This window comes from Leptinotarsa decemlineata, unplaced genomic scaffold (genome assembly GCF_025532065.1).
Source record: "Leptinotarsa decemlineata unplaced genomic scaffold, Ldec_3_MD MMD2_tig00078346_RagTag_RagTag, whole genome shotgun sequence".
Lineage (NCBI taxonomy): Eukaryota > Metazoa > Arthropoda > Insecta > Coleoptera > Chrysomelidae > Leptinotarsa > Leptinotarsa decemlineata.
Window position 1 is genome coordinate 6,428,857 of NW_027412724.1, and position 27,819 is coordinate 6,456,675.

A 27,819-nucleotide genomic window follows, 5' to 3' on the forward strand; every position below is an offset into this window, starting at 1 on the left:
CTACAGGAATAAATTACTAAATTATTTTTATAATTACTTATTAGTTTTGTCCGACTTTACACTTTGTAGTTATAAATAAATATATTGTAATGCATCTGAAGCCGGCCCTGACCGATGTCCCAGTCAACAAACGCATGTCGCATCGCGAAAGAGCGGGAAGGATGCGGATGAGTCCCGAAATCCGCAGAGGGATCCGGAACGTTCGTTGACGATATAAAAAAGGTCGCTCTCCGTCCCGAGGGGTAGTCTGTATTTAGAAAGTGAATCGTGCGTTTAAGGAAAGGAATCTAATCGTGAAGATAAATTAAGCGTTAGTTACTAAGTGTTGGATATAAATTAGTCGTGATAGTGAAATATTGTTAAAAATAAATTTGATTAAGACAGTTCATTCTTTAATTCGTTACAATTGGTGATCAGAAGTGGATTTTCAAAATAAATTTGTGAGCGCTTGGTGGACAATTTTTGTATCACAGTGAAATTGACTATAAAACTTTCGCACTTTCGCGCAGATAGACTGGTGATTCATTGTGTTTCGCGAAGCGGACACTACCGGACTACGGAAACATAAACTGATAGACCTTTCTCGCGAAAAATAGACTCGTGAAAATAAATAAGTGTTTCGGACTCCATCAAATAAGTGGACATATTCAGTTTTGAGTAAAATAGACAGTAAGAGTTGAAATGTGTTCAAGAAAAGTGCGCCTAGTGGACTTGAAAGTCGCCGAATTGAAGCAAGAATTGGAGGAGAGAGAACTAGATTCTTCCGGAAAAAAATCAGTACTTCAGAAGAGACTATGGGACAACTTGATTGAATCAGGAGAAGATCCCGAAACATATTTATTCGAAGTTTCTGGGGGTGATTGGAGTTCACTAATGAGCAAACTCGAGGACAACACCAAATAGCTGAAAGATGAACTTCAACAAGATTCGAAGTGCCTGGAGGAGAAGCTTCTGAAAAATTCGAAAAGTTTGGAAGATAAATTTCTATAGAATTCGAATAGCTTGAAAGAAGAACTTCTTGAGAATGCAGAAGGCTTGAAGAAAGAGCATTGTAGTGTAGCGAGCCTACTCGAAGAAAGAATAAGAACCATTGAGACAGAGATAGATAAAATCAGGAAGGAAATGAACACAGAAGTAGAAGAAATCAAAGGCGGAGTTCAGGCAGAAATCAGCGAGATAAAGAAAACAATTAGCAAGTTGCAAAACAAAATTGTTAATTCTGCCCACCCTACAGAAACGGTTACTGAAAACTCAATCCCGGAACTGAAAGATGTCAAACTCAGTTCTGAACCAGGAAAGCTCTCCATGAAGCCGCCCCAGTTCGACGGAAAAACTCCTTGGGCAAATTACCGCCGACAATTTGAAGCAGCGGCCAGAGCGAATGGATGGAATGCAGGAGAAAAGGCGGTAGCATTAACATTGGCGTTGCGTGGAGAAGCAACGAATATCCTGCAAACCCTCACGGCCCAGGAACAGGAAGACTATGATCAACTTGTAAAGCATCTTGAACTGCGGTATGGACAGGCCCACTTAGAGCACGTTTACCATTCACAGCTGAAGAACCGCTGCCAGAAATCAGGAGAATCCCTACAGGAGTTTGAAGCCGACATAGCTCGATTGGTCCGTCTGGCATATCCTGCTACACCCGAAAATGTAATGGATCGGTTAGCAGTTCAGGCATTCTTGGATGGACTTCGCGACCAAGCAAAGAGGCAGGCCTTGACGCTAGCTCATCCCAAACATCTCGTGGATGCACTGGCAAGCGCTCTGGAGTTTGAGGCTGCAAAGCAATCCTGCAAGAGCCAGAGCAAAGTTCGAGCTATCGAGGAAGATGGACAAGTGCCTGCAGATATTGAGGCCACCATCAGAAAAGTAACGAAAGAAGTTTTGCCTGAGAGGAAAAATATAAGATGCCGGAACTGTGGGAAAATTGGACATGTGCGTAGCAAATGTCCAGCTTTCAAAGAATTGACACCCAAATCAGAAAAACTAGAGGGGGTCGATGAGAAGGGGCAATCGTCGACCTGTACCCAGCAAGCCCCCGTAAAAAACGCATATGTTGCCGTTCTCCAACGACAAGACAAAGGTGTTTTCGTAGACGGCCTCATTAACAACGAGCCTTGCACCATGCTGCTAGATACAGGTGCGACGAGAACCATTCTCGGGCCAACCTTTGCCAAAACACCGGCAAAAATTGAACCATCAAGCTGGAAGCTACGCACCGCAACAGAAGAGCCAGCCACTGTAATTGGAAAACTACCAATTGAATTGGTGTTGGGCAGCACTAAATTGAAACATCGTGCATTGGTGGCGGACATCGAGGACGACGCAATCATTGGAATGGACATAATGAATTCCAGAGGGTTCGAGCTGAATTTCTGACGGCGTCCTACGTGTCGGCGGAGAAGAGTTGGTGCTTCATGGAAGAAGCGAAGAGACCATCAGGGTCCTGTTGGCTGAAGACGTGTACGTACCGGAAAGGGCTGAAACCATCCTGGAGGCTCGCTTGGACGGAAGTGCGAGCAGCGGCAAGGTGGTAATGTTCGAGCCCAAGCTACACGATGAGAAAATTGGACGAGGAATCGCACTGGGGAAGACCCTGTTGCGTGTTAATAAAGTTGTGCCAGTCAGGGTCATGAATGTCAACTACTTTCCCGTGACCTTGAAGAAAGGAACCATGCTGGGGCGCTGTTCGTCCATTTCCTCTGTGATACGGAGTGTACGCAGTTCTGTTAGCCAAGGCAACAACTTGCCTAAAGAGTTGGAGAAGCTGATTGACATTTCCTCCAAGGACATACCACCAACTCACCGATCAAAACTGAGGCAGTTAGTCAAGAAGTACCAGGAAATCTTCGACATTGGAGAAGGAAAAGGCGGCAGAACGAATGTGGTTCAGCATAGAATCGACACTGGGAATGCCCGACCAATCCGGCAATCGGCTAGAAGACTCCCTCTTGCCAAGTGAGAGGAGGCAGACAAGATAGTCAGCGATATGGGAAAAGAAGGAGTCATCGAACCTTCTGACAGCCCCTGGTCTTCCCCAGTCGTGTTAGTGAAGAAGAAGGACGGCTCGACAAGGTTCTGCGTGGATTATCGCCAACTAAATCACGTGACAAAGAAAGACAGCTACCCTCTTCCAAGAATCGACGACACTCTAGACACGCTAGCCGGCTCCACAATTTTCTCGACCTTGGATTTGAAGAGTGGCTATTGGCAAGTTGAATTGGCCCCAGAAGATCGAGAAAAGACAGCTTTCACCATCGGCTCAGGATTGTGGCAGTTCACGGTTATGCCATTCGAGCTTTGTAATGCTCCAGCGACCTTCGAGAGATTGATGGAGACGGTTCTCAAAGGGCTCTCATGGAAGACGTGTCTAGTGTATCTCGACGATATAATCGTGGTCGGAAAATCGTTCGACGATCACCTGAAAAATCTGGAGGAGGTGTTCATGCGTCTGAGGAGTTCTGGATTAAAACTGAGTTCCAAGAAATGCCATCAGTTCCAGAAAGAAGTTCGTTACCTTGGCCACGTTGTCTCTGGGGAAGGAGTGGCGGTAGACGAACAAAAGATCAAAGCAGTTAAGGATTGGCCCATTGCAAAAGACATACATCAGCTTCGGAGCTTCCTTGGTTTATGCATCTACTACCGCCGATGTGTGCTGGGGTTTGCCAACATCGCCAAACCATTGACCCGCCTCACAGAAGGGCAGATAAAGTTCCAGTGGTCTGAGGAATGCCAAGACTCATTCAAGAAGTTGAAAAGAGCTTTGATCAACGCTCCTGTTTTGAGCTATCCCCTACCTGATGAAAAGTTCATTTTGGATACGGACGCCAGCAACGTGGGACTTGGAGCAGTCCTTTCTCAAATCCAGGATGGACAGGAGAAAGTTATTGGCTACTTCAGCAAAACGCTCAGTAAACCAGAACGTAATTACTGTGTCACCAGGCGAGAGCTGTTGGCCGTAGTCAAAGGTATAGAGCATTTCTACAAATACGTGTATGGAAGACGATTTCTGTTGAGAACGGACCATGCAGCTCTCAAATGGCTTCTGCAGTTCAAAAATCCCGAGGGCCAAGTAGCGCGCTGGATTGAGAGATTACAAGAATTTGACTTCGAAATAGAACATCGAGCTGGGACTAGCCATAAAAACGCAGATGCCCTATCACGGAGACCTTGCCCCGATGACTGCTCACATTGTCGACGAGCAGAAAAGAAGGAAGCAGCCGTTTCAATCAATCAATCAATCAATCAATTTATTCATTGTAAATGAAACATTACAACGTCGTTATTTCCTTAGTATTAAAATTGAAATTAAAATTAAAATACATATACACAGAGATGCACAGATCAAAATAAAATAAATAAATATATACAAAATTATATTTGTAGAACTACAGCTGTAGACGACAACTGGGAGGATGATAAGGTCAAGGAAGACCAAGAGAAAAACCCAGATCTTGGTTTAGTCATCGAATGGAAGAACAGTAATCAAAGACCAACGTGGCAGGAGGTAGCAGGTTATTCGCCAGCGGTTAAGTCCTACTGGGCACAATGGAACTCCCTTACTTTGGAAAACGGGGTTCTGAAGCGGGTGTTGGAGTCTGAAGACGGTGCAGAAGAAAGGCACCAGACAGTGGTACCCAGGAGTAGACGACGGGAGGTGCTCAAAGAAATTCATGATGGAGTCACTGGAGGACATCTGGGAGTAACGAAGACCCTCCAGAAAGTAAGACAACGGTTTTATTGGGTTAATTGTCAAGCCGACGTCAAGAACTGGTGCAGAAAGTGTGCTGTATGCGCTGCCAGTAACGGACCTAGGATACGACCGAAAGCTCCAATGCGCCAGTATAACGTGGGTAGTCCTTTCGAGAGAATCGCCATCGATATCGCCGGCCTGTCCCCAGAGTCCCACCATGGACTACTTCAGCAAGTGGGCAGAAGCATATGCCCTGCCCAACAAGGAAGCCTTTACCGTCACTGACGTCCTGGTAAAGGAATGGATATGTCGATTCGGTGTCCCATTGGAGCTGCATTCGGACCAGGGCAAAAATTTTGAGTCCAACCTGTTCCAAAAAATATGTAAACTGTTGGACATTCGAAAGACCAGAACCACAGCCTTACATCCACAGTCCGATGGAATGGTGGAACGAATGAATAAGACTATAAACCGCCACTTGTCCAAGGTAGTCTCTGACCATCAAAGAGACTGGGACCAATACCTCCACCTGTTTCTGCTGGCTTATCGTTCGGCAGTGCATGAGTCAACCGGCCAAACCCCTACCAGTATTATAATGGGACGAGAGCTGCGGCTTCCTTGCGACCTAAAATTTGGGACGCCTACAGAACAAGACACTGCGGGGGAAGACTATGTCAGCAAGCTTCGGCAGAGAATGGAGGATATTCATGAACGAGTCCGTCTGAACATTCGGAGTGCCAGCGATAGGATGAAGGAGGCCTATGACATCAAGGCGAATGCTGGAGGATTCGAAATCGGTGACCTAAATTGGTTGTACAATCCTAAGCGCCGCCGTGGTTTATCACCGAAGTTGTGGAACTCGTGGGAGGGTCAGTACAAAATCATGAAAAAGATTAATGACCTCGTCTACCGAATCCATAAGCCACCTCGAGGAAAGCCTAGGGTCGTCCATTTTAATAGACTGGTTCCTTATGCTGGAAATCACGACCAAGTTCGCGCTCTCAGACCACCAGAGGATGAAATGACGTTCCAGCAATTCATGTCCTTATATTAGAAGAAGGTCGTACGTGGGGTAACTCGAGAATAGCCACGAGACCTATTCAAGGTTCCAGTTGATTACGCACTAGCTCACTGCGTGGCAGAGAATCTCCAAATGTCCAAGGGTATCGCTGTGGTATTCAACAAGAAATTTGGTCAGCTTCAAACATTACGAGAACAGAATCCAGAAGTCGGAGGAGTGCTACAGTTGAAGAAGGGTCAGAGAAGCATCTTCTACTTGGTGACCAAAAAGCATTCTCGAGACAAACGGTCCTATGAAGATGTTTGGAGATGTCTTACTAGACTGAAGGAGACGATGCTTGACCAGAATCTCGTGGAGTTGGCAATCCCGAAACTAGCCTCTGGGCTCGACAGGCTGGACTGGAGGATTGTGAGAAGCATGTTGGAAACGATCTTCAGATCCAGCGGCATCCCGATTTTGGTGTGTGGTAACCATCTTCCACTACAGAGCATTAAGACTGTGGAGTGTTACTTCCATCGAACTTCACAGTGCAAATATGGAGAGTTCTGCAGGTAACGACACACGCCAAGGATGACATTTCGGGGCGAAACGTCTTTAAGAAGGGGGCAATGTAATGAATCTGAAGCCGGCCCTGACCGATGTCCCAGTCAACAAACGCATGTCGCATCGCGAAAGAGCGGGAAGGATGCGGATGAGTCCCAAAATCCGCAGAGGGATCCGGAACGTTCGTTGACGATATAAAAAAGGTCGCTCTCCGTCCCGAGGGGTAGTCTGTACTTAGAAAGTGAATCGTGCATTTAAGGAAAGGAAACTAATCGTGAAGATAAATTAAGCGTTAGTTACTAAGTGTTGGATATAAATTAGTTGTGATAGTGAAATATTGTTAAAAATAAATTTGATTAAGACAGTTAATTCTTTAATTCGTTACAATATGCTTTTGACGACTCTACTCCAATTATTGTACATTGTAACATATTTGCAACAACTGTACTTTTTAATTTGAGAAATAAAGATATCATCATTATTATTATGATGTTTCGTGTTTTGATATTATTGAATAAGTTCTTGTTACAATACTGAATATTTGGAATAATTTTCGGTGTTAACAAAAAATAAAAATAACTTTGCACCAAAAATGTTTGAAAATTATTTTACTCTTCAAAAAATTGACAGTAGTTAACACCATAGTTGTGTATTTTGTAATATTACAGGCTATTAAAATAAACGTATACAGTATACTGTCTATTTATCGTTTAAGCAAAAATTTTTTTTCCGTAGTTCCCATTTTTAATAAATGGGTCAAAAAATGAAATTTCACTTAGATGGCCATGACTCAAATATGGATGTATTTTTTAATGCTGAAAAACTTTTCTAAATAACATTTACGGAGATTTTTCCAAATGAGAGTACTTTACTCCTGCCTCAAAATCAAATATTTGAAGGCTCCTCGTATATTACGTGTGTTTTACTGTATTTTGTTGGTGTATGTTTAGTTTTAGCGGATGCACAAACTTTTATCAAGAATAACATTTTGTCAAAAACCCTTAATAAATAAGTTTCCCATGTGGAATTGCTCGATACGTATTCAAGTAACACTTTATTGAGATTTTCATTGAATAGTTTATAAAACTGCAACACGTTTCACAAAACAAAAGCTTGCTTAAGCATATTCATACTGAATTCTACCAATTAGTGTTTTATATAAAACACAATTAAAAGTTGTAAATTTATATAAAGCACTAACCTGAGGAAGCTATTGTATAGTGAAATACATGTTTTGATGTTGTAAACGCTTCGACTTTTTGGAAAGAAGAAGATTCAAAATTTATAGTGCTTCCATATAAACCCAAATACACGTATGGGTTGGTCCAAACATTCAAAAAATTGAATATAAGAGTGGCTTTAAAAACTGCATGTACAATTCAACAAGTGTTGGGCAGTCGGAAAGACAAGATGTTGGAAAAAAAAATGGGATTTAGGAAATAAGCTGCGAGAATTGTGATAAGAAATATGTTGATCAAATCAATGGACTCTATATTTGCTTGCTACAAGGAATTTGTTTCACATGTTCGGTGTCATAGACCAGAGAAATCTAGTGTTGCTCAACATGCCATAGAGAACGACTACAGAGTAAGTGGAAAATGTTTGAAATTGTTGAGACCGGTACATGACAACTGGTTTCTGGATGCCTTTGAAAGCTTGGAAATCGAAAAGTATGAAATGAGTTCTATGAGCAACAACAAATGTCCTATTTCGAATAACCCTATGTTTGGTCTTATACGTAATAATTCTATATAAAAACCTAAATATTAGGAAAAAAATGTAGGGGATAGTCACTAACATAGAGGAAATACATAACAAATTAGAGGTATTAAAAAAAGGTTGTTTAGCGTAGGAACCATAACAGGTAGAGTTAGTTAATACTAACCGATACCAGTTAGGTACTACCAACAGGTAGTAGTTAGGCCACTGGCATATAAAAACACTAACATACTAGTAAAAGTTAATCATAATGATCTCCTGTTTTTCTGGTATTGGGAAACTGTTTTCTATAGATTCATCTGATCCAAAGGTTCCAGTATGAACTATAAAGAAAATTTCCTTATAGGACGAAACGGCAGTAACATAACTTACAAATAAAAGTGGTAAAAAAACAATGAAAGTTCCATTTCTCATTTTTAATGATTTACCACGTAGTAACAGCTACATCCATCAATTTATTTGATCAAATTGATGCTGGCTAGTTGCAGTTTTGAAAATTGTTCATTGAAAATCTGTAAATAAAGTATTACTTGAATAAAACTTATTAACAATGGAGTGAACCCAATTTCAGATCTCAATTGGAAATTAATAAGGATCATTGCAATGATTTTTATGAATGCTGAAAAATACAATCAGATATGTACATAAAACTTTACTTACCATACTTTCTTTCATCAACAAATATTTGTATTTATCCTTCATTTTAGCAAATTTTCCAATAAAGTGTTGGGCAGTTAATTCAAAAATTTCATCAGCTTTATCCAAATCTTTCTCCGATAGAACTGGTTGGTCCAAACAGTGATATCGTATCAATCTAATGCATGCATCTTTCTTGTCTCTGAATGGTGTGTGGATATCAGGTTTCACTGCTCCATTTTGGTCCAAATTCAACTGAGTCTCAATTCTGAAAAAAAAACACTTGATAGTAAGAAATTAAAAAATAGATATAGTTTTTATCAACCTTCTTTGGGTATTTGAATTTACACAGTAACTTATCGAGGTGAACTGAAAAGTTGCCCTTTCTACATGTGTAATTTGGTTCTCCATTACAATTTTCATATTTTTTGAATTGTGAAAGATGCAACCACCGAGGAAGGCCAATAAAAACTCTTGATTTTCCTCCACAAAAAATTACTTTCGTTAATTATCAAAAATGATATAATTTACAATAATTATTAAGTGACCATTCGAAGCAAAGAATTATTATGAAAAAGAGTAATTGATGATATTATTTCGATGTATTTTTATAAAAAAGGATTTTTTTGGAAAAAGTTAGACTTCTCTATTGAATAATAAATACCACCATGAAAAATAAGTTGAAGTTCAATGTAAAAGTGAGTTGAAAAAAAAATTAATCAATGTTACGTTTTGCTTGAAAGGTGTATCAGGTAAAGTGTCATGCAGGAAACTATAAAGCTTTCGTTACTAGTAATAGATCGTTGAAATGCATAAGATTTTGCAAAAAACACAATCAGTCAGTAATAACATGTTTTGACATGTATCGTCTATTCACACACATTGTGTACAGGGTTTCAAAACTTGAGCTTTATTCTAGTGATGCCTTTCTAACCCTTCTTGGTATTCTTACCAGATGATCTTCATTAGGGCATGATGAAAAGTTTTAGAAGCAATATGATTTGTTAGTGTTATCATTATTCTAAGCTATACTGTCCTACTAATGTTACTTACAAATGTGCTTTTTTTGCCAACTGTTGTTGTTGATGCTGCTGTTGCTGATGTTGATGCTGCAAATGCTGTTGAAGTTGAATATTGGATTGGCTCACTGGTTGAGAACATCTTTGGTTAATCACATGATTGGGGTGGCTGACCTGCAGGTGACTCTGATGATGGCTAGTTGGTAGACTATTGTGATGTTGAATTTGTTGCGTGGATATTGAATGGGTATTGATAGGATGATGAGCAACTGAAGACGAATGAGTGGTTATTGGAAGATGAGGAGTTATAGATGGATGTGTGGCAATGCTGGGAAGAGAGGGGATAGGAAGGTTTGTTATTTGATGACTGGAAGGTGACTGCTGTGTGGATTGATGATGATTAAGGTGACTATGATGGTGATTGTTATGATGATGAGTGTGGGAATGAGAATGGAGTAATGGCTGCGGATGGTGATGTATTGTTTGAGTTGCAATAGTTTCACTGGGAGGTACTGACACTGATATTCTCGGTACTGTGTGAGCTTGAGTCGTTACAGGCTGAAATTATAAAAACAGTACATTAGTAATTAAAATAAATTACAAAAAAATCCTTCAACCTTCTTTCGCTTCAGAAGATGTATTCACTAAATGTGGATAATACGGTGTTCATAAAATATTTCATTGAAATAAGTAGTGGAAGTAAAATAATAACAATGCTGTGCCGGCTTCACTTCTCTGAGGTTATTGTTAATCATGTCAGCTGACAGGTTCTGGTTTCGAATTAGGATTCAAGCAAATGTTTTTCTTTAGATAATTTACATACAAGCCAATTGTAGATAATGCTTTCCCGACTCTCAAGATTATACCGACTTGTTGAAAAAGGGCAGAAACCTTAGTGGGTAATTATAATAAATTGTCTTATCAAGTCAAACCTAGATCGATCGTTTTTTGGGGAGCGATAAGTTAATAAAGGCTTGCTGCCTTTCGAATAAGTATCAAGTAACCTCTTTTTAGACGAAACAATAATAGTAGAAGATCAGGTGAAACTCTTCTGGAAAAATGCTTGAGCACCCTTAAAAATTCAAGCAGTTCAAATCATTCTGAGTCGAGCTATGAGAGCATGAGCAAATTAAACTGCACATAACTCTGGAAGTTTGAAGAGACTTTGTTGATATGAATTATCAAGAGAAGTGTAGCAAATTCCTGAGTGTGCTAGTCAAGAAGCAATTAATTCCTAATCCCAAATACAGAATCACCTTGAAGACCACATATCATCTATTTCCTTGCCAAAACGGTGCCTTCAAGTGATCCTTGTCTAGCATAACCATTTGATGAATATGGATATACCAGACACCAGAAGCATCATATTTCTGTCAACTTTATAGGTAGTAAAAAGCGTTTTCAAAACAATATTTAAAATTTTGTCAAAAGTTGATGTTCTATCAACTATACTAATCATTATGTTTTGGACTAGATAATTATTAACACTTGTAAATAAAAAAAATATATCTTTATATATCTTTGAAGGAAGTTTATTTCACTGAGGTCATAACAGTATTGTTAAATATTTTAAAAAAATCAATATAATTCAAAAAGCATTACTAGCATCATTTTCTTGGAAGTTATGAAAAATTAAACATGTATTTCCTGATTTAATGTACATTTCTCTGCTAATAAGTTTTAAATTTCTCATGGGATTCTATGAAAGTATGGAAAGTATGGAATACCACAACCATGTGAAAATAAAAAACATAAACTCACTGAACAATGGTGATAAATAAATTCATCAAAATGGAAATCCCAGTTATGATTATACATCATGACGTCACTACAAGACAAATTCAGGTTTGTGTCACACTACATGGTGGCAAATTTGTTAAGTAAATAATCATTTTAATGAACTGGCAATTTATCTTATCAGCTGATAACAATATATAATTTCAACTCAAGGTAGTAAACACTAGATATTAGTATGAGATTTTTACAGTACACTTTTCTGTCATCATTTGAATCAATTCATAAATTAGATGTCATTTCAGTGGTATCACCAATTGATTTGTGTTCTGCATTGTAAATAGCACTAACAATAACAGGAGTAATTACATAATAGCAGATGATATAGTCGGTTTCAAAGATAGGCTAATAATTATAAAATCGTTAAGATAATTTCCTATGAAAGGTTAAGTGATATCCAACCACGTTTTTTGCGATTTTTTGTTTAATGAAGGAATACTTATACATCCTGAGCACTATGCCTGTGCAAAAAAAATACAGTGGACTTGAAAACTTCTGAAAAAGTGTAGGTTGGAGTGTATTGAGTTGAACTTTGAATCAATTGAACACTTCAGAAGAAAATGTAGTTGGTCGTAAACAGAGGAACAATTAACCTCACTTTTCATTTTACCCGTCCCTATAAAATCTAAAAGAATGACTAGAAAAAATTATATAAGTAACTGGAGTTGAATAGAAAGATGATGATACTTGACCCTAACTCAAACAATTACTGTGAAAAATTAATATCTTGGATTCCCGCAGCTATTCAAATCTATGTAAAAATATGAAATTCACGTTGAAAGACCTCGTTAATCCTTAGCTCACACAAGTTTCAACTATTTTTTGCTATCAAATACATTTATCATCTATTTTCATTAAGTATTGGTTAATTAATTCATTATGAAAAGAGAGAAAACTACAAGTCGTAAAACTGACATATAAAAATGTTATCTAACCCTTAATTCTTGAATGAGATCTGGGGTCCAAATAACTCGTTCAAAAGGTGAAGGAGTTCTCTTTTCAACGTTATCTACTTTTGTAAATTCAATGTGGCAGATATTGAGAAATGATGTTTCAAGTTAATGAATGGCAAGTCAATGAGAAAGAAATCACTTTTTATCAACTTTTAATTGAAATTCTTGTAAAATAATTTTTGTAGAAAACGGGGTCATTCTTTCTAAACACAGCTTAAAGGTTTTACCCACACATATACATGTGTATAAAATTTATCAGACTAGTAAAAAAAGAAGGAAATCTACACATAAATTGTGGATGGCAGTCATCCGTTGAGGATGGCAGTCATCCGTTGAGGATGGCAGTGTTCAATGTAAGTGAAATTTGACCTGTGAATGATATGTGATTCAACGACTCCTTATATACTTCCCATTTCGCAGTGCTTTAATTGTTTACTATATGGCCACATTAAGAAATATTGTAGAAGTAAAACAAAATTATTCTCCTGCACAGGAAATCATTAAAAAGAGTAGGAGTATGAAAACTGTTCAGCAAGTCTTTTTTGTGCCTGTAAGTAACACAAATCCAATAACAAAACGTGTGAATATGAACAACAAAAAAATGCCAGGGAGAAAATTACCTATGACAGTATTTCTTTTCTAAGTCCGCATTATTCTTTTCTGAAGAAAAACAAATTTTCACCTAACAAGCTAATGAATTTCCTGCCTTCAAAACCATCTATGAAACCAATAATAAAATAACAATTGAAGTGTGACGAAAAGTTTTTGAAGAAAATAACTCGAGTTCAAAAAGATATTATACTCAAAGTACGGAAATTAGAAATAAAAACAGTAAACAAAAAAGACAGGCACTAATTGACATACTTTTGTATCCAGATGGTAGGATTCCACAATCTATCAATGGATTTTTTCCAACATGCCGTTAATAAACAGAATACAGATAAGGGTGCAATTAGAAAAAATGACACAAAGAATCAGGTGAAAGATTACAATAGGTTCGTTCCAACCTTGAGTCACAAACAGATTTCCAACTGTTTGTAAATCGTTGACAACGCGCATGTCTGGTAAATATTGGTTTCTGATTAATTTGAAATTTCTGATTGGAACAGCTGATAGTTCAACTGAAGTTTGGCATGGAATTTCAACATAACCTTTAAAAATAATTTGGGAAAGAAAGTTTTTGGCTTTCTACTACTCCATCTTAATACAAAAAAAGGGGATGAGGGAATCTTCCAAAGAAAGGAAGGAAGTAATCAATTTGAAAATAAGTAACTCTATACATGGATGTGTAGATCATGCAAAGAAGTAACTTTCAGACACAAACTGAAAGAATGTCCTCCTGAAACAGCTACTTTCATATAAACATTGAATTACACGAAAGAAAAAAAAATTCTTTCGAAACAAATACTTCTAAATGAACACTGAATTATACAGAAGATACTTTTCTCTACTCAGTTTGTATTTCAAACATTCCACAAAGAATGTCACTCCTAAAAATATAACCCCTTCAATTTTTTAAAAATAAGTCTATTCAAGTGTATTTCTGGAGAGTTAAAGAAGGTTGCAATATTTTATATCTTTATTCTATTTACTTATCAACATGGAACTGGGAGGTCACCGCAATAATTAATTTCCGTAATTAAAGATGTTCATATTATAGGTTCACTTAAAGAATTACCAATTTTTCCTGCGCCAGCAAATACATAATTTATTTTATAACAATTTTTGCAGGTTATGTTGTTTGTACGTTGCATGAACATAAAACAGAAACAGTAATACGGAATACGCATGCGTCAGATTGATGGTTAGAAGATAATCCTCAAACCATTCTGATAGATTTCGAACAGGTTTGAATCTTGGATGGAACAGAAAACTGATAGTTTACTAATGGTTGGAAACTCACGTTGGAACGCAATCACATTACTGCGCAGAATCCTGACTATCAGAAACTGTTTCTGACGCTGGTTGGAACGAACCTAATTAATAACAGAAGATTAAGATGAACAATAAACAGAGCCCTATTGTGAGAAAATCAACGAAATGTATTGAAAATTGCGTCAGCATCAGCCTGCAACAGAAGAGTTCCGATCCTGCTCCACGATAAAGTCCGTCCGCACATTTCACAAATCACCCTCCACAAATTAAACGAATTGAGCATCAAAGTTTTGTCTCACTCACCATACTCCCCAGACCTCTCGCCAACCCTCTACCATATTTTTAAGCACTTAGACAACTTTATCACAGGTAGAACCTTCGTCAATCAGGACAAGACAAAAACGGCTTTCGTCGACTTCATCGAATCACAAGCACATAGTTTTTATGCTGACAGAATTAATCGACTTGTCTTAAGTTGAAAAAAATCACAAAACATCCAGAATATATTTGAGTTGAAAGTGTTAAATTTAAAACCATACACATTTATTATAACAATTGTGAAAATTTTCAACAAAATTATAGCACAGCTGTTCCCAAGATAATAATAATGAATCCACAAACTGGAAAAGAGGTGCAAAAAATTTGATAAGAAGTTTCATTTTATGGACTTCGAAAACGAAATCTCACCAGATGAACAGACCAATTTGGTGATTTTGAAACAGGATTTTCGAGAACAAGCCATCTAGACTCAAGTCCATTCTAAATTTTTGGGAATTATAATCAATCAATCAATCAATCAATCAATCAATCACTATACTTTATTGTCTAAGAAAAAAATCTTATTGACAAAGCATATGAAAACAATACTATTACACAAAATAACATACACATATATATACATACACATATTATATTGTTATTGGAATAGGCAGAGGTATGTCGTGAATTTGACGGGTAAAGTAGGTATTTTCTGATCTATAGCATTCTCTTCTTTTAAATATGAGACTTACTGTTTCCAAGATAAAAATGCAGAGTAGTCAGTAATTTATTATTGATAAATAGGGGTTTGCAATGGTCCCTAATATTGGCTTTGTAGATGAATTTCACTGCTCTTTTTTGCAAAACGAAAACAGACTGTAGAAACTGTTTGCTACAAAACCCCCAGAAGGCGACACCATATCTCAAGTGAGATTCGATTAAAGCGTAGTACGCAGTTTTACCAGCAGTTGCTCCCAGTTCTTTAGTGATAACTCTAATGGCATAACAGCTAGATGAAAGTTTTTTGTTCAGATATTTTATATGATCTTCAAATTTCAGAAAGTTATCAATCCAAATTCCCAAGAATTTAGCAGATTGTTTATTTTCTATCATATGAGTTTGAAGGCAGAAATTTCCATGCACAAATTTAAATGATGGAATATTAGTTTTGCTGAAGTTAAAACATAGTGAGTTTGAGTCACACCAATACTTAATTTTTTCTAAATCAGCTTTAATGGTACTCTTCAAGGAAACCAAATCCTTTCCACGCCACAATAAAGTGGTGTCATCTGCAAATAGTGTAATTTTACCATCAATATTGATGTTAGGAAGATCATTCACATATAGGAGAAATAAGATAGGACCTAGAACAGATCCTTGAGGAACTCCAAGGCATATTTTGGAGACTGGATGTTTTATTTCCTACCTTGACAATTTGATTTCTGTCAGAGAGAAAAGAGCTGAACCATTCGAGGGTTGGCCCTCTGAAACCATAAAGAAATAATTTCTTCAGCAATATTCTGTCATCTACACAGTCAAAGGCCTTAGAAAAATCACAGAATACTGCAGCGGCCGCCTCGCCTTCATTTAGGCCTAAATATAGCTCTTCCAAGAAGTCAAAGATAGCATCGCTAGTATTCTTACATGATTGAAGGCCAAATTGGGCATTGTTTATTATATTATGTTTTGTAATTCTTGAAAATGTATGATTGTTATGATTGTGTAATAAATGAGTATCAGCCTAATGTGATTTAAATGGTTCAAAATTTAAATACTGGAAAAATGAAAAAAAAATTAGTGGAGAGTATGCTGTGAAAAAATCTTGTACAGCTTTAATAAATACAGGTGCTAATTAGGACTGAGATCTTTTCTAACCAAACGCCATACAAAAAAGTGGAACAGAGGTCGTAAATTTGTATACGGTTTCTATAAAATCTGTTTTTTATTTCAACAAATGTAATTTATTTTGTCATGTTACATAAATTACTTGGTGCATGTGGCGGTAAATGTAATATCAACAAACTACCCTTGACCTATAAAAGGGTGATTTAATTGCTCAGAAACTAATATATTGTGGTATGATCTGCTGCATGACAAAGAGAAATATAACTTCAATGAAAGTGATACTAGGATGGACAAAGTACTACAAGATCACATAATAAAGCATGTAGAAAGTAGAAAAATCGCTCAAAGAATTTCACGGGTATAATTGAAAAAAGTGAAACGACTCCAAGAGAATATTTTGAGGCCCAAGTATCACCAAACCTACTGAGCATGACCCTTTCCTAAATCTCTCAAACATAATTATAGTAGTGGTGACTCTGAAAGCGATATGGAATACAGAAATATTAAGAAGTGGTAGTGCCTAATCGAACACCAAGGATGCATGTTTTTTCATTTGGGAAGTCCCAGTTTTGATATATCTAAACACATTACACAGCACACACAGAAGAGAAGCAAGTTATCTTTATGCTGCTGGAATTTTACAAATGGCTTGAATATTACATTTAGAAAAACCTTTTTAATTTTTTTTCAAAATTTTGTGAAATAACCCATTATGGACTTTATTGTACAAAAATTTAAATTTGACAGATACTGGGAATCGCATCACTTCATTTTTTTTTTTTGGTTATTTTTCATCTCGATGGAAGCAGAATTTGATGGCATAGACAAATTTCAAATAAAGATATTAATAAAAAAATCCCATATGACGTGTACTTCACTGCTTACAATAATCAACATAGCATCAACTTAGCACTTGGCATACCGATGAGAGCAAATTAACTCAACTTGAAATATGCATATATGGTTAGTAAATTCAAATAGAAGAGTTTGAAAAAAATCAACACGATTCTGAAGGGTCCGAGTGCATTCATATCTGTCAATATATTTTACTAATTGCATACAAAGGCAAATTCAGAACTTTGATCTGCCTTGAGGGTCTATTGAGGAATCTAGTCTAGTTAACCGGAGTCTGGATTGATTTGTGAATAATATAGATGAAAAACACTAAATGTGATTTGCTGTTAGAATTACAATTGTCTATATAGTATAGTAATACTATGAATTACTAAAATTTTTCAAAATGTTTACCTGACTAGTATTAGTAGACTGAGTTTCGATACTGGTAGTCCTCACCACACTTTGACTATTGCTCAAAACAGCTACGGCACTGGGACTCTGCAAGGGCTCGTTCTTCACTTGGACTGGAGGTGATAAGTTCAAAGTGGACGGATTCACAATGGTGAGTTGATTATTGTGGTAGTACACTTTATCTGGTGGCAAAAGTTTACCAGAAGCTAAGATCTTTTGTTGTTCTGCAAACAATAACTTCAGAGTGTTTTGAACTTCAGAATCACCCGGTGTGATCCTGGCAGATAACGTCTGGATCTGGATCTGAATGTTCTTAAGGAGTTGCTGTTTTTGTGGGGTCAATTGTATGGTAGTTATTCTTTGCTGAGGCTGTGGAGTACTAGGTGTAACTCTACCACCACTAGGACTAGCACTGCTCGTATCTTCCAGAATCTGACCCAAAAGCTTATCAACTTCCGGATTGGTATTGCTTCCATTAGAGTCCTGAGATATAACTGTGGGAGCAACTTTCTGCTGCTTAGGTATTTGAGGAGAAACTGGCAATTGTTTGGAACGTTCTGGTAAGACTTTAGGCTGAATCTGCACCGATGGTTGTACCATTGCTTGAGGTTGAACCATTGCTTGAGGCTGCACCATGGCTTGGGGATGTGAGGGCTTATTTTGTGCAACAGGCTGGGGTTGAACATGGTTTTGAGGTAGTATGTGCTTTGGGGGTGCATTTAAGGCACTAACTAAAGATTTACCAACACTTTCTTTAATATGTTCAGTGTTATTGCTAGTTTTGACTGAATCATTCACATTATCTTGTAAAATGCTTTTTATACTTTGGATTTTATTTACTTTTTTCACAGGCTTACATTTTGGTGACAATTTTTTTTCAATCTGTTCTTTGTTAGGGCGTTGCATGAAAATTGTTTGTCCATTAACTGTCAACTGTCCATTTCGTTTCAATTGTTCCAACTGATCTGGGGTCAAATTAACAACATAAGAAGTAGGGGGGGGGTTGTTTTGAGTCTGCTGATTTTCATTAGTATTAGATGATTGTTGATGTTGCTGCTGGTGCTGCTGTGACTGTTGGTGCTGGTGACTTATATTATGATGTTGAATTGGTTGCACTGATTGAACAGGTGGTTGAGATTTCATAAACGGTTGAACCTTTAACACAGGTTGATTCTGAGTATGCGACTGATTGGTGTTAAAATGCTGAACTGAATGTAGAGGGGACTGAATTGGCTGTTGCTGTCCACTTTGAACATTTTGTTGAACACTCTGCATGTTTTGTTGCAGATTTTGTACATTTTGTTGCACACTTTGCACATTTTGTTGCAAGCTTTGGACATTTTGCTGTACACTTTGCAAATTCTGTTGTACACTTTGCACGTTTTGTTGGACACTCTGTACATTCTGCTGCATACCTTGAACATTCTGCTGAATTCCTTGGACATTTTGCTGAATACTCTGAACATTCTGTAAATTTTGAACACTCTGCAGAGACTGTGAATGCACATTATGTGGTTGTAGGTGAGAATGTTGCACAGTTTGTGTTTGTACAGCATGATTCTGTTGTTGTAGCAAACTTTGTATTTGTCCTTGTATCTGGGACTGTAAGCTGTGAACTTGTGACTGTGAAATTGAATGCATCGGTTGCACTTGAGAATGGATGCTATGAATAGGTTGAGGTTGTACTATTTGCATTGGCTGTTGTAAAGCATTAACAGTCTGATGCTGAATTGTTTGCTGTACAGTCTGCTGCTGTATCTGTGGTTGTAGTGACTGGATGGTATGTTGGACTGTTTGTGGTTGCACAGTCTGTTGTTGAACTGTCTGAATAGTTTGACTCTGCACTGTCTGCTGTTGAATAGTCTGTACCGATTGTTGCTGGATAGTTTGTACTGTTTGTTGCACCGTTTGCTGATCCATTGAAGGTTGCAGAACTAATCCACCAAGTAAACTTTGTAGTATTATTTGGGACTGGATATCTTGATTCAAAGTAGGGTCATGTTGTAGTACCAAACGACCGTCCTCCCCCATGGTCAATTTGAAACCGCCGCTTCTCTGAAGCATGAGACCATTGTTAATGGTGAAATTGGGGGTTATAAAGGAATTGAATGGTATACTAGTTTGTGCTGTAGCTGCCTGAGAAGTACTGTTTGAGATCATGCCACTTTGAAAGTTCTGGTTGAGGACCTGCAAATAAATGAAATATGACTTTACTCAAAGACTGAAAACCATAATAATGCAAATGAGGATTCCTTCAAAAATTCTCAAAAACAAAACTTGTAAAACATCACATATATATATATATATATATATATATATATATATATATATATATATATATATATATATATATATATATATGTTAATCTATTTTACCGTACATTTCTCCAGTCGCTAAGATTATCCATATATATATATATGTATATACAGTACAATTCATATATAACGACTTTGCTTTTAACGACTAATCTACTAACGGTTTTTAGCGACGATAATGTTTACTCAACTTGAGTTTCATACTTAGGTATTGAAAAATATAACTGTTTAGTGCAAGTCCAGTTTAGGCGACCAACTGCTTTTAGCGGCCGTTTTTTATAATACGTCCGGTTAAAACATTGCGTATCTCATTCTACAATATCCACAATCAAGAAGAATAAAGAATGTTTTGAAATGCAAACCTGTAGAGACTTCTACTCATGGGCAGTTGAATTTGAAGTGTAGAGACTCCTATTCATGGGCAGTTGAAATTGAAGCATTGTTACAGTGGTTCAAGCTTCAGTGCGAACGGGGAATACCCGTTAATCGATCTATGCTACAAGAGAAAGCAAATTTTTTTGATAGACAGTTAGACATGCAAAATTTCATATGTTCTATGAGTTGGATAAACAGTTTTAAAGTAAGATACAACATCGTCAGTGGTAAGATTGTCAGTTCAACAGAGTGATGTAATTGATTGGTTAGAAAAAATTTGGCCAACACTACAGGCGCAATTTAGAGATGATGAAATTTTTAATGCAGATGAGACCAGGCTGTTCTATAAATTAACCCCGGACAAAACGTTGAAATTCATGGGTAAAAATGCATAGGAGGAAAATTATCAAACGAGAGAATAACTGTGGTGGTGATAGCCAACATGAGTGATACAGTTAAAAAAAACTTCTCATAATCGGAAAATCTGTACGTCACCGAGGTTTTAAAAATTTACGGCATTTGCCAGTGTATTATGAGAGCAATTGAAAAGCCTGGATGACAGCTGACATTTTTACCAAATGGGTACGTGCATGGGATCGTGAACTTACGAAAAAGAACAAGAAAATCCTGCTGTCAGTTAACAACTGACCAGGGCATAACCCTGGTGTTTTTGCCTCCAAACACGACATCAGTGTTGCAACTCATGGATAAAGGGATAATTCTAGCTTTAAAAGCACATTTTCGTAAAAACCTTGTCCTGAAAATGATCTAGTTTCTAGATGGCTGCGGAAGCAATAGTGATGAGTACCCAAATATCACTGTTCTTGATGCTATTCTAATGATCCAAGATGCCTCAAGCCAACTCAAGCAAGGGAAAATTTTTAACTGTTACAAACACGCTGGTTTTGTACGAAACAATGTAGAATGCAACATACTGTCAAAAAATACATACAGGAAAACATGATGAGAAAACTTCTGCAAAAAAAAGTTGAAACATATTATAAAACTAAAGACAACAGCTGCTTTCTAGTTGGGATAAATACATCTCTGAAAGAAACAGTATACCAGGAGAATTTTTGGCCAAGAGGTGTGGTCTTCTCTAGGTTCAACTTTCAAAAAGGACAAAATTTGGTGGCACAAGTATATATATATATATATATATATATATATATATATATACTTGCGCCACCATGAAATAACTCAAATTACAAGTCTTTCTGTCGAGAGAATTTGTGAATTGGTACATAAGAAAATTAAATTTATTTGTAATTACAGTTTATAGATCACCTGTGACACACAATATTGAACAATTTTTAAATATATTATCAAAAGCACTTGAATATGTCGAAGTCTATAATAAGAATAATACAAAAACAAAAATCCTCTGCGCTGGAGACTTCAATGTAAATTTCTTAGACAATGGTGATATTAGGAAAGACAAAATTAAATAATTATTCCTAACTTTAGGTATGAATCAGGTTGTTTTTGAGAATACCAGAGTACAAAACAATAAGGGTAGGTGCCTGGACAATAATTTTGTCAACTTCGAATATTATACGATATCCACTTTAGAACTAGGTTTGTCTGATCATAATGGCCAATTATTGAGTTTTTCGAAGGATTTTCAACTCACTGTATATTCTACTAGCAATAAAGGTAATTTTTATTTCCTGGTTAATATACAATTTGTTGTATGACATAAATAATTATTGAATTTCAATAATCTTGAATGAGTAATTTTCACCTAGACATTAAAATGCCTGTATTGTGTTGTATTACTCATTCAGATGAGAGTTCTGTACATACATTTCATAGAATTAAATACTATGGGATAAATATAATAATATTATGACAAACTCAGAGGAAACAAAAAGAAAAAAAATTTAAAGAAAAGTATATGTAAGTTGAGTATATGCTTGTATAAGAAAAGATGGTGATGATTAGGTTAATCAATGTAGAAAACTTTTTTTTAGTATATATTAAATTTTTGTGGGTTTTTGACAATGAAACGCTTGAGATTGTGTTTGAATTTATTAATTTTTTCAATTATTTTCAATTCTACTGGGAGTAAGTTGTACAATTTTGGACCATGGTAGAACACGAATCTTTGTGTATGGCTCTTCTTATAGAGTGGTATTTTAATGTTCAATTCATCGATTGCTCTAGTTTTTACTGTTGTGCGAGTTGAATAGTTGCTGAATTTCGGGAACATCCATACTAAACACAGGTAACTGTATAATGATCTTATGTTAAGTAAATTCGTCTCTTGATATAGATAATCCGTTGAGAATCGTCTGTTTCTTTTCAATATTATTTTTAAAATTGAGTTCTGCGCTATTTGTAAACTATTAATGTGGTTGTTAAAAGTACCACCCCATGATGTCATACAATATCTCATAATAGATTATGACAAGGACCGATATATTAATAATAAATTTTTTTTAGAGAGAATATCTCTGAGAGTATAAAATGTACGCATTATTAGTCTCATCCTTTGTATTACATATGATACTTGTTTGTCCCAAGTCCCAGATATTTAGTGGATACTGTTTTTTCTATAACTGGGCATTTGCAACTGAAACTATTTGTGCAAGTTATTTTGTGCAATTTAAGTTCATTAATTTGTGGCTGATCATCTGCATTCAGCAAAAAAGCCATAAATTTTGTTTTTTTAATATTGAAACTCAATAAATTATTATTCAGCCAGAGAATAATTTTCTTCAGATTTATTTCAGAAGTTTTATAGACTTCATTCCAACTTTCACCAGTGAAGATCATGGCCGTATCATCAGCATAACACACTATATGACAGTAAAATTCATTAATCTGTGTTATTGCGTTTATGTAAACAAGAAAAAGGATCGGGCCAAGTACTGTGCCCTGGGGTATACCCACATTGATTTGTAATGTTGCACAAAGTTTGCTACCAATTTTAACAGTTTGAGTCCGTTCTTGTAATTTTGTATGAGTTCCAGAGCATGACCTCTGATACCATAATTACACAATGTTTTGAGTAGGATTTCATGTGACACAGTATCGAAAGCCTTTGCCAAGTTCATAAATACCGCAAGACATTTCAAAAACTTGTCCAAGGCTCCCACTATTTGTTGCTATTATTTAAGTAAGGAAAATTGGGTGGAAGTATACGATTCTACATCGGCCCAAAACAAATACATTAATTTTCATAATACATTTTAATATTAACACGATATGTCTTTTTCAGTACCCCCTAGTAATAAGAAATATAAAACACTAAATTTGATCACAGATGAAGTTATAACATAAAAATAATCTTCTTTTATCTTCATATATTTTCTAAACAACATCCAACTATAGAAAATTTAAAAAATACACAGATTTCAAAAAAGCATACAATCAAATCTTAATATCTGCCAAAAAAGCTTACAATGAGAAATTATTACAAGAATCAGAAGATTATAATAAAATGGTAAAATGGCAAAGTATAAATAGTGAAACAGGAAGGAAAAAAAGATAGTTCAGCCTACTGACTTGTCAGTAGATGACCTAAGTGATCATTTTGTAAGTAACGCGACAAGAGCTATTCTAGACTTGAACAAAACTTATGTTAGTTCCGAATCTTTATTGGATAGTTTGAAAAGGAATTTCATCAATTCTATGTTTTTCATACCAACCACACCTGATGATATCAGAGTAATCATTATGGGACTCAAGAATAAAAATACTGAAGACATATATAGAATATCTACGTTTATTTTTAAAAAATGTGTGAATTTTGTAATGGATCCATTAAGTAATATAATAAACAGTTGACTAGAACAAGGCAATTTTCCTTCGGAATTGAAAATTGGAAAGATATTACCCGCTTATAAAAAAGGTGATCCATCTATAATAAATGAATTTAGACAAATATCCATACTGCTAGTATTTTCTAAAATCTTAGAAAAAAAAATATCTAGATACTCACAGTATACTTGTAGCAGAACAATATGGGTTTAGGAAAGGAGTCTCGACTGCCAATGCCATAATAATAATAATAATAATAATAATATTTATTAGTCTCAAGAAACACACACAGTTTTTAGACACGTCAATACAATTTCTAAAATAGGTTTGAGAGGGTAAGATTTGTCAATATAGTTTTGAAAAAATGCTTGTAGATAAATTAGATTTACAAAAAAAATACAAAATAACAAGATAAAATTCCAATCTTATAAAAGACTTGACTAAAATGTAAAGCCATGAGCTCTTACAAATTATAAACACATAGCTAACGTATTTTATATACAGTGTGACCCATTTAAAATGGAACCACCCCTGTAGAATGTGCATTTTTCAATCAATCTCAATTTTTTTTTATTGAAATATTAAGCATGAAATACTGTATCTTGACACTAACTTTCACAATTTTAGTTTCATTTCCAAGGCACTCTATGGTTTTTTTTGTTTGTCAAAAACGGCAAAAGTTTATTAGGCAATTTTTGTTTTCAAATTTGACTACACCACTGGATTTGTAGTCGTTATAAATCAAAACTGTCAAATTTTCATTAAAAAATATTTGTTAACAACGAAGTTACAACAACTTCAATTTTGGAAACAAAGTATTTGTTTGTAATTTTTATTCAGATTATAGACATATTTGAGATCTGACAACACTGTCATCACCAAGTAGAACACCAGTGAATTTGTACAGTGAAAATCCGAAGTCAACAGCTCAATGCGTTCTACAGTTATAACTCCTGAAAATATGGTAATGTGAGAGATTTGTGGTGCAAGCGTTTTGTAATAAAAATCTGACTACGCCACTGGATTTGTGGATAATATTCCCTTAAAATCATTCATTTGAGTGTAGGTTACGAGAAGTGTATTCTAGAATAACAGAAAATTAAAAATTCATTTTCAAGTTATGCAGTACTTAGTACATTCTTCCGCATAGCCGCTAAAATCAAATTGATTTAAAGCATGGAAATCATTTATTCAATAATAAAACAGAGAGCAGGACAAAAATTGTTCCCTGTAAATTCTTCATAACTCAGCTAAAACAATCTTTTAGAGGAGATATCAATAATTTGAGGAAGCTGAACTCATTATGCAAAGGTTTTATAATAAATCAACAGTAGGCTGTGATTTTGACAGTTAATCATAAATAAAATAATAGTTGTTAGTTACGTGCATTTAATAATGACTTTGCAATTATCATTAGAAGAAAGAATTGAAATTGTGACAATTTCTGGGGACAATTATCATAGTGAAAGAGAAGCAGCTAGGATATTTAATCACAGACATCCAAATCGACTTCCCATTGACAGAAGCACCGTCGCCAGTTTGAATTTAAACTTACCGAGAGAGACTATTCGACGATGTCTTAAACAAAACAAAATGAGAGCATTTAAACCTAAATTTCTTCACTCTTTAAAGGCAGGTGATGAAGTGAAACGTATGGAATTTTGTTTGTGGGCACAAGGCGAGTACCTGAATACAAGAAATTTTTTAAACTGCATAATGTTTAGTGATGAAGCTTCTTTCAGCACCAATGGGGTAGTTTCATCGCAAAATGCTCGGTATTGGGCTACGGAAAGTCCGCACTGGATCATAAATTGTAAAAGTCAATATTCCGAAAAAGTTAACGTTTGGTGTGGTATAGTACAAAATAGAATAATAGGTCCATATTTTTTTGATGGAAACATAAACGGGCAAAATTTTTTGGAATTTCTAAATAACCAATTATCGGACGAAATAGATGAAATGCCTCTTGCGGAACAAGTAAATTTATATTTTCAGCTCGACGGCTGTTCCGTGCACAATTCGAGGATTGTTAAAGAGTGGCTAAATAACCAGTTTCCAAATCAACTGTGAAATTTTCATTAAAAAATGTTTGTTAACAACGAAGTTACAACAACTTCCATTTTGAATTTCACTAGTTCGGACTTCCATTGTCTATTATATAAAATGATTTGAAATCCCTGAAACAAGTAAAAAAGAATAATTAAAAAAAGAATAGTTGAAAATAACAATTATATTAAGCAACAATAAACCTGAAATGAAATGATAGTAAAATAACCTACAAGTAAAAATATAATAATTGAATAAATAAAAATTAAAGGAATGCAAAAAGAAAATAATAAAAATAAAAAAGTGTAGAGGTTCCAAGTCACGTTAGTTCACGACGTTTCGATTGTTGGTATCTACAATCGTGATGATGGAAACCCATCATCAAACGAGAAATGACCAACTCCCGCCAAATCGGTCATCTCTCACGGAATCAGTGAAGCGGAAAATGGAAAGTAGAGAAAGTAAAAGTATTTCAACGACCTATAAAATAGTCATCTCTCGGAGGAATCAGTCCAGTCATCACCCGAAGACGATTGTAGATACCAACAATCGAAACGTCGTGAACTAACGTGACTTGGAATCTCTACACTTTTTTATTTTTATTATTTTCTTTTTGCATTCCTTTAATTTTTATTTATTCAATTATTATATTTTTACTTGTAGGTTATTTTACTATCATTTCATTTCAGGTTTATTGTTGCTTAATATAATTGTTATTTTCAACTATTCTTTTTTTTTTTTTAATTATTCTTTTTTACTTGTTTCAGGGATTTCAAATCATTTTATATAATAGACAATGGAAGTCCGAACTAGTGAAATTCATCACGAAACATTGTCAATCACCTTCAAACTTCCATTTTGGAAACAAAGTATTTGTTTGTAATTTTTATTCAGATTATAGACATATTTGAGATCTGACAACACTGTCATCACCAAGTAGAACACCAGTGAATTTGTACAGTGAAAATCCGAAGTCAACAGCTCAATGCGTTCTACAGTTATAACTCTTGAAAATATGGTAATGTGAGAGATTTGTGGTGCAAGCGTTTTGTAATAAAAATCTAACTACGCCACTGCATTTGTGGATAATATTCCCTTAAAATCATTCATTTGAGTGTAGGTTACGAGAAGTGAAAATTAAAATAAAAATTGAATAATTGAATAACAGAAAATTAAAAGTTCATTTTCAAGTTACGCAGTAGTAGACCAAGTTCAGAATCTCATGTCATGGGATCTCCCAATTGCGCTTTTACCAAATCTTGATAGAATCTTGAAGTATTAATGGTCATACTTGTAAGCTTTTTGGAAGTTTCCCAATAATAAATAATAGTACTTTTGTAACAGCGCACCTGGAAAATCACATTTTATGAGATTCTGAACTTACTCTACCTTCTTCTATAGCTGATGAAAACAAAATGTATACAAACAAGTTTCAAAGTATTTATTCAACAATTAATTGTCATTAAGAAAAAACTGATACTAAAATAAACATTGATTTAAAACTAAACATTCAAATTTTTGTGGCTTCTACCAAACCTCCATTAAGTTCAATACATTTATCGTATCTCTTCCGAATATTGTTTACACTATTTCTTATTTGTTGAACTATAATTTCAGCACAAGCTTGTCGTATCCTTTGCATGAGTTCAGCTCGATTCGTTGGTCTTGTTCTGTATACTTTTTGTGTCAGAATACCCCACAGAAAAAAGT

General features: G+C 35.6%; 1 protein-coding gene across 4 annotated transcripts in view; it reads right to left on the minus strand.

The window, feature by feature from the left end:
- LOC111515462 (uncharacterized) overlaps positions 1-27,819 on the minus strand; it is a 60,673-nt gene that overhangs the window by 13,682 nt on the left and 19,172 nt on the right. For all 4 annotated transcript variants that reach the window (XM_074185692.1, XM_074185694.1, XM_074185693.1 and 1 more), the window contains exons 5-7: positions 17,608-19,794; positions 9,669-10,192; positions 8,640-8,883 (exon numbers count right to left, since the gene is read on the minus strand). In XM_074185692.1, coding sequence (XP_074041793.1) covers positions 8,640-8,883; positions 9,669-10,192; positions 17,608-19,794 — 2,955 coding nt within the window. The remainder of the gene's footprint in view (positions 1-8,639; positions 8,884-9,668; positions 10,193-17,607; positions 19,795-27,819) is intronic.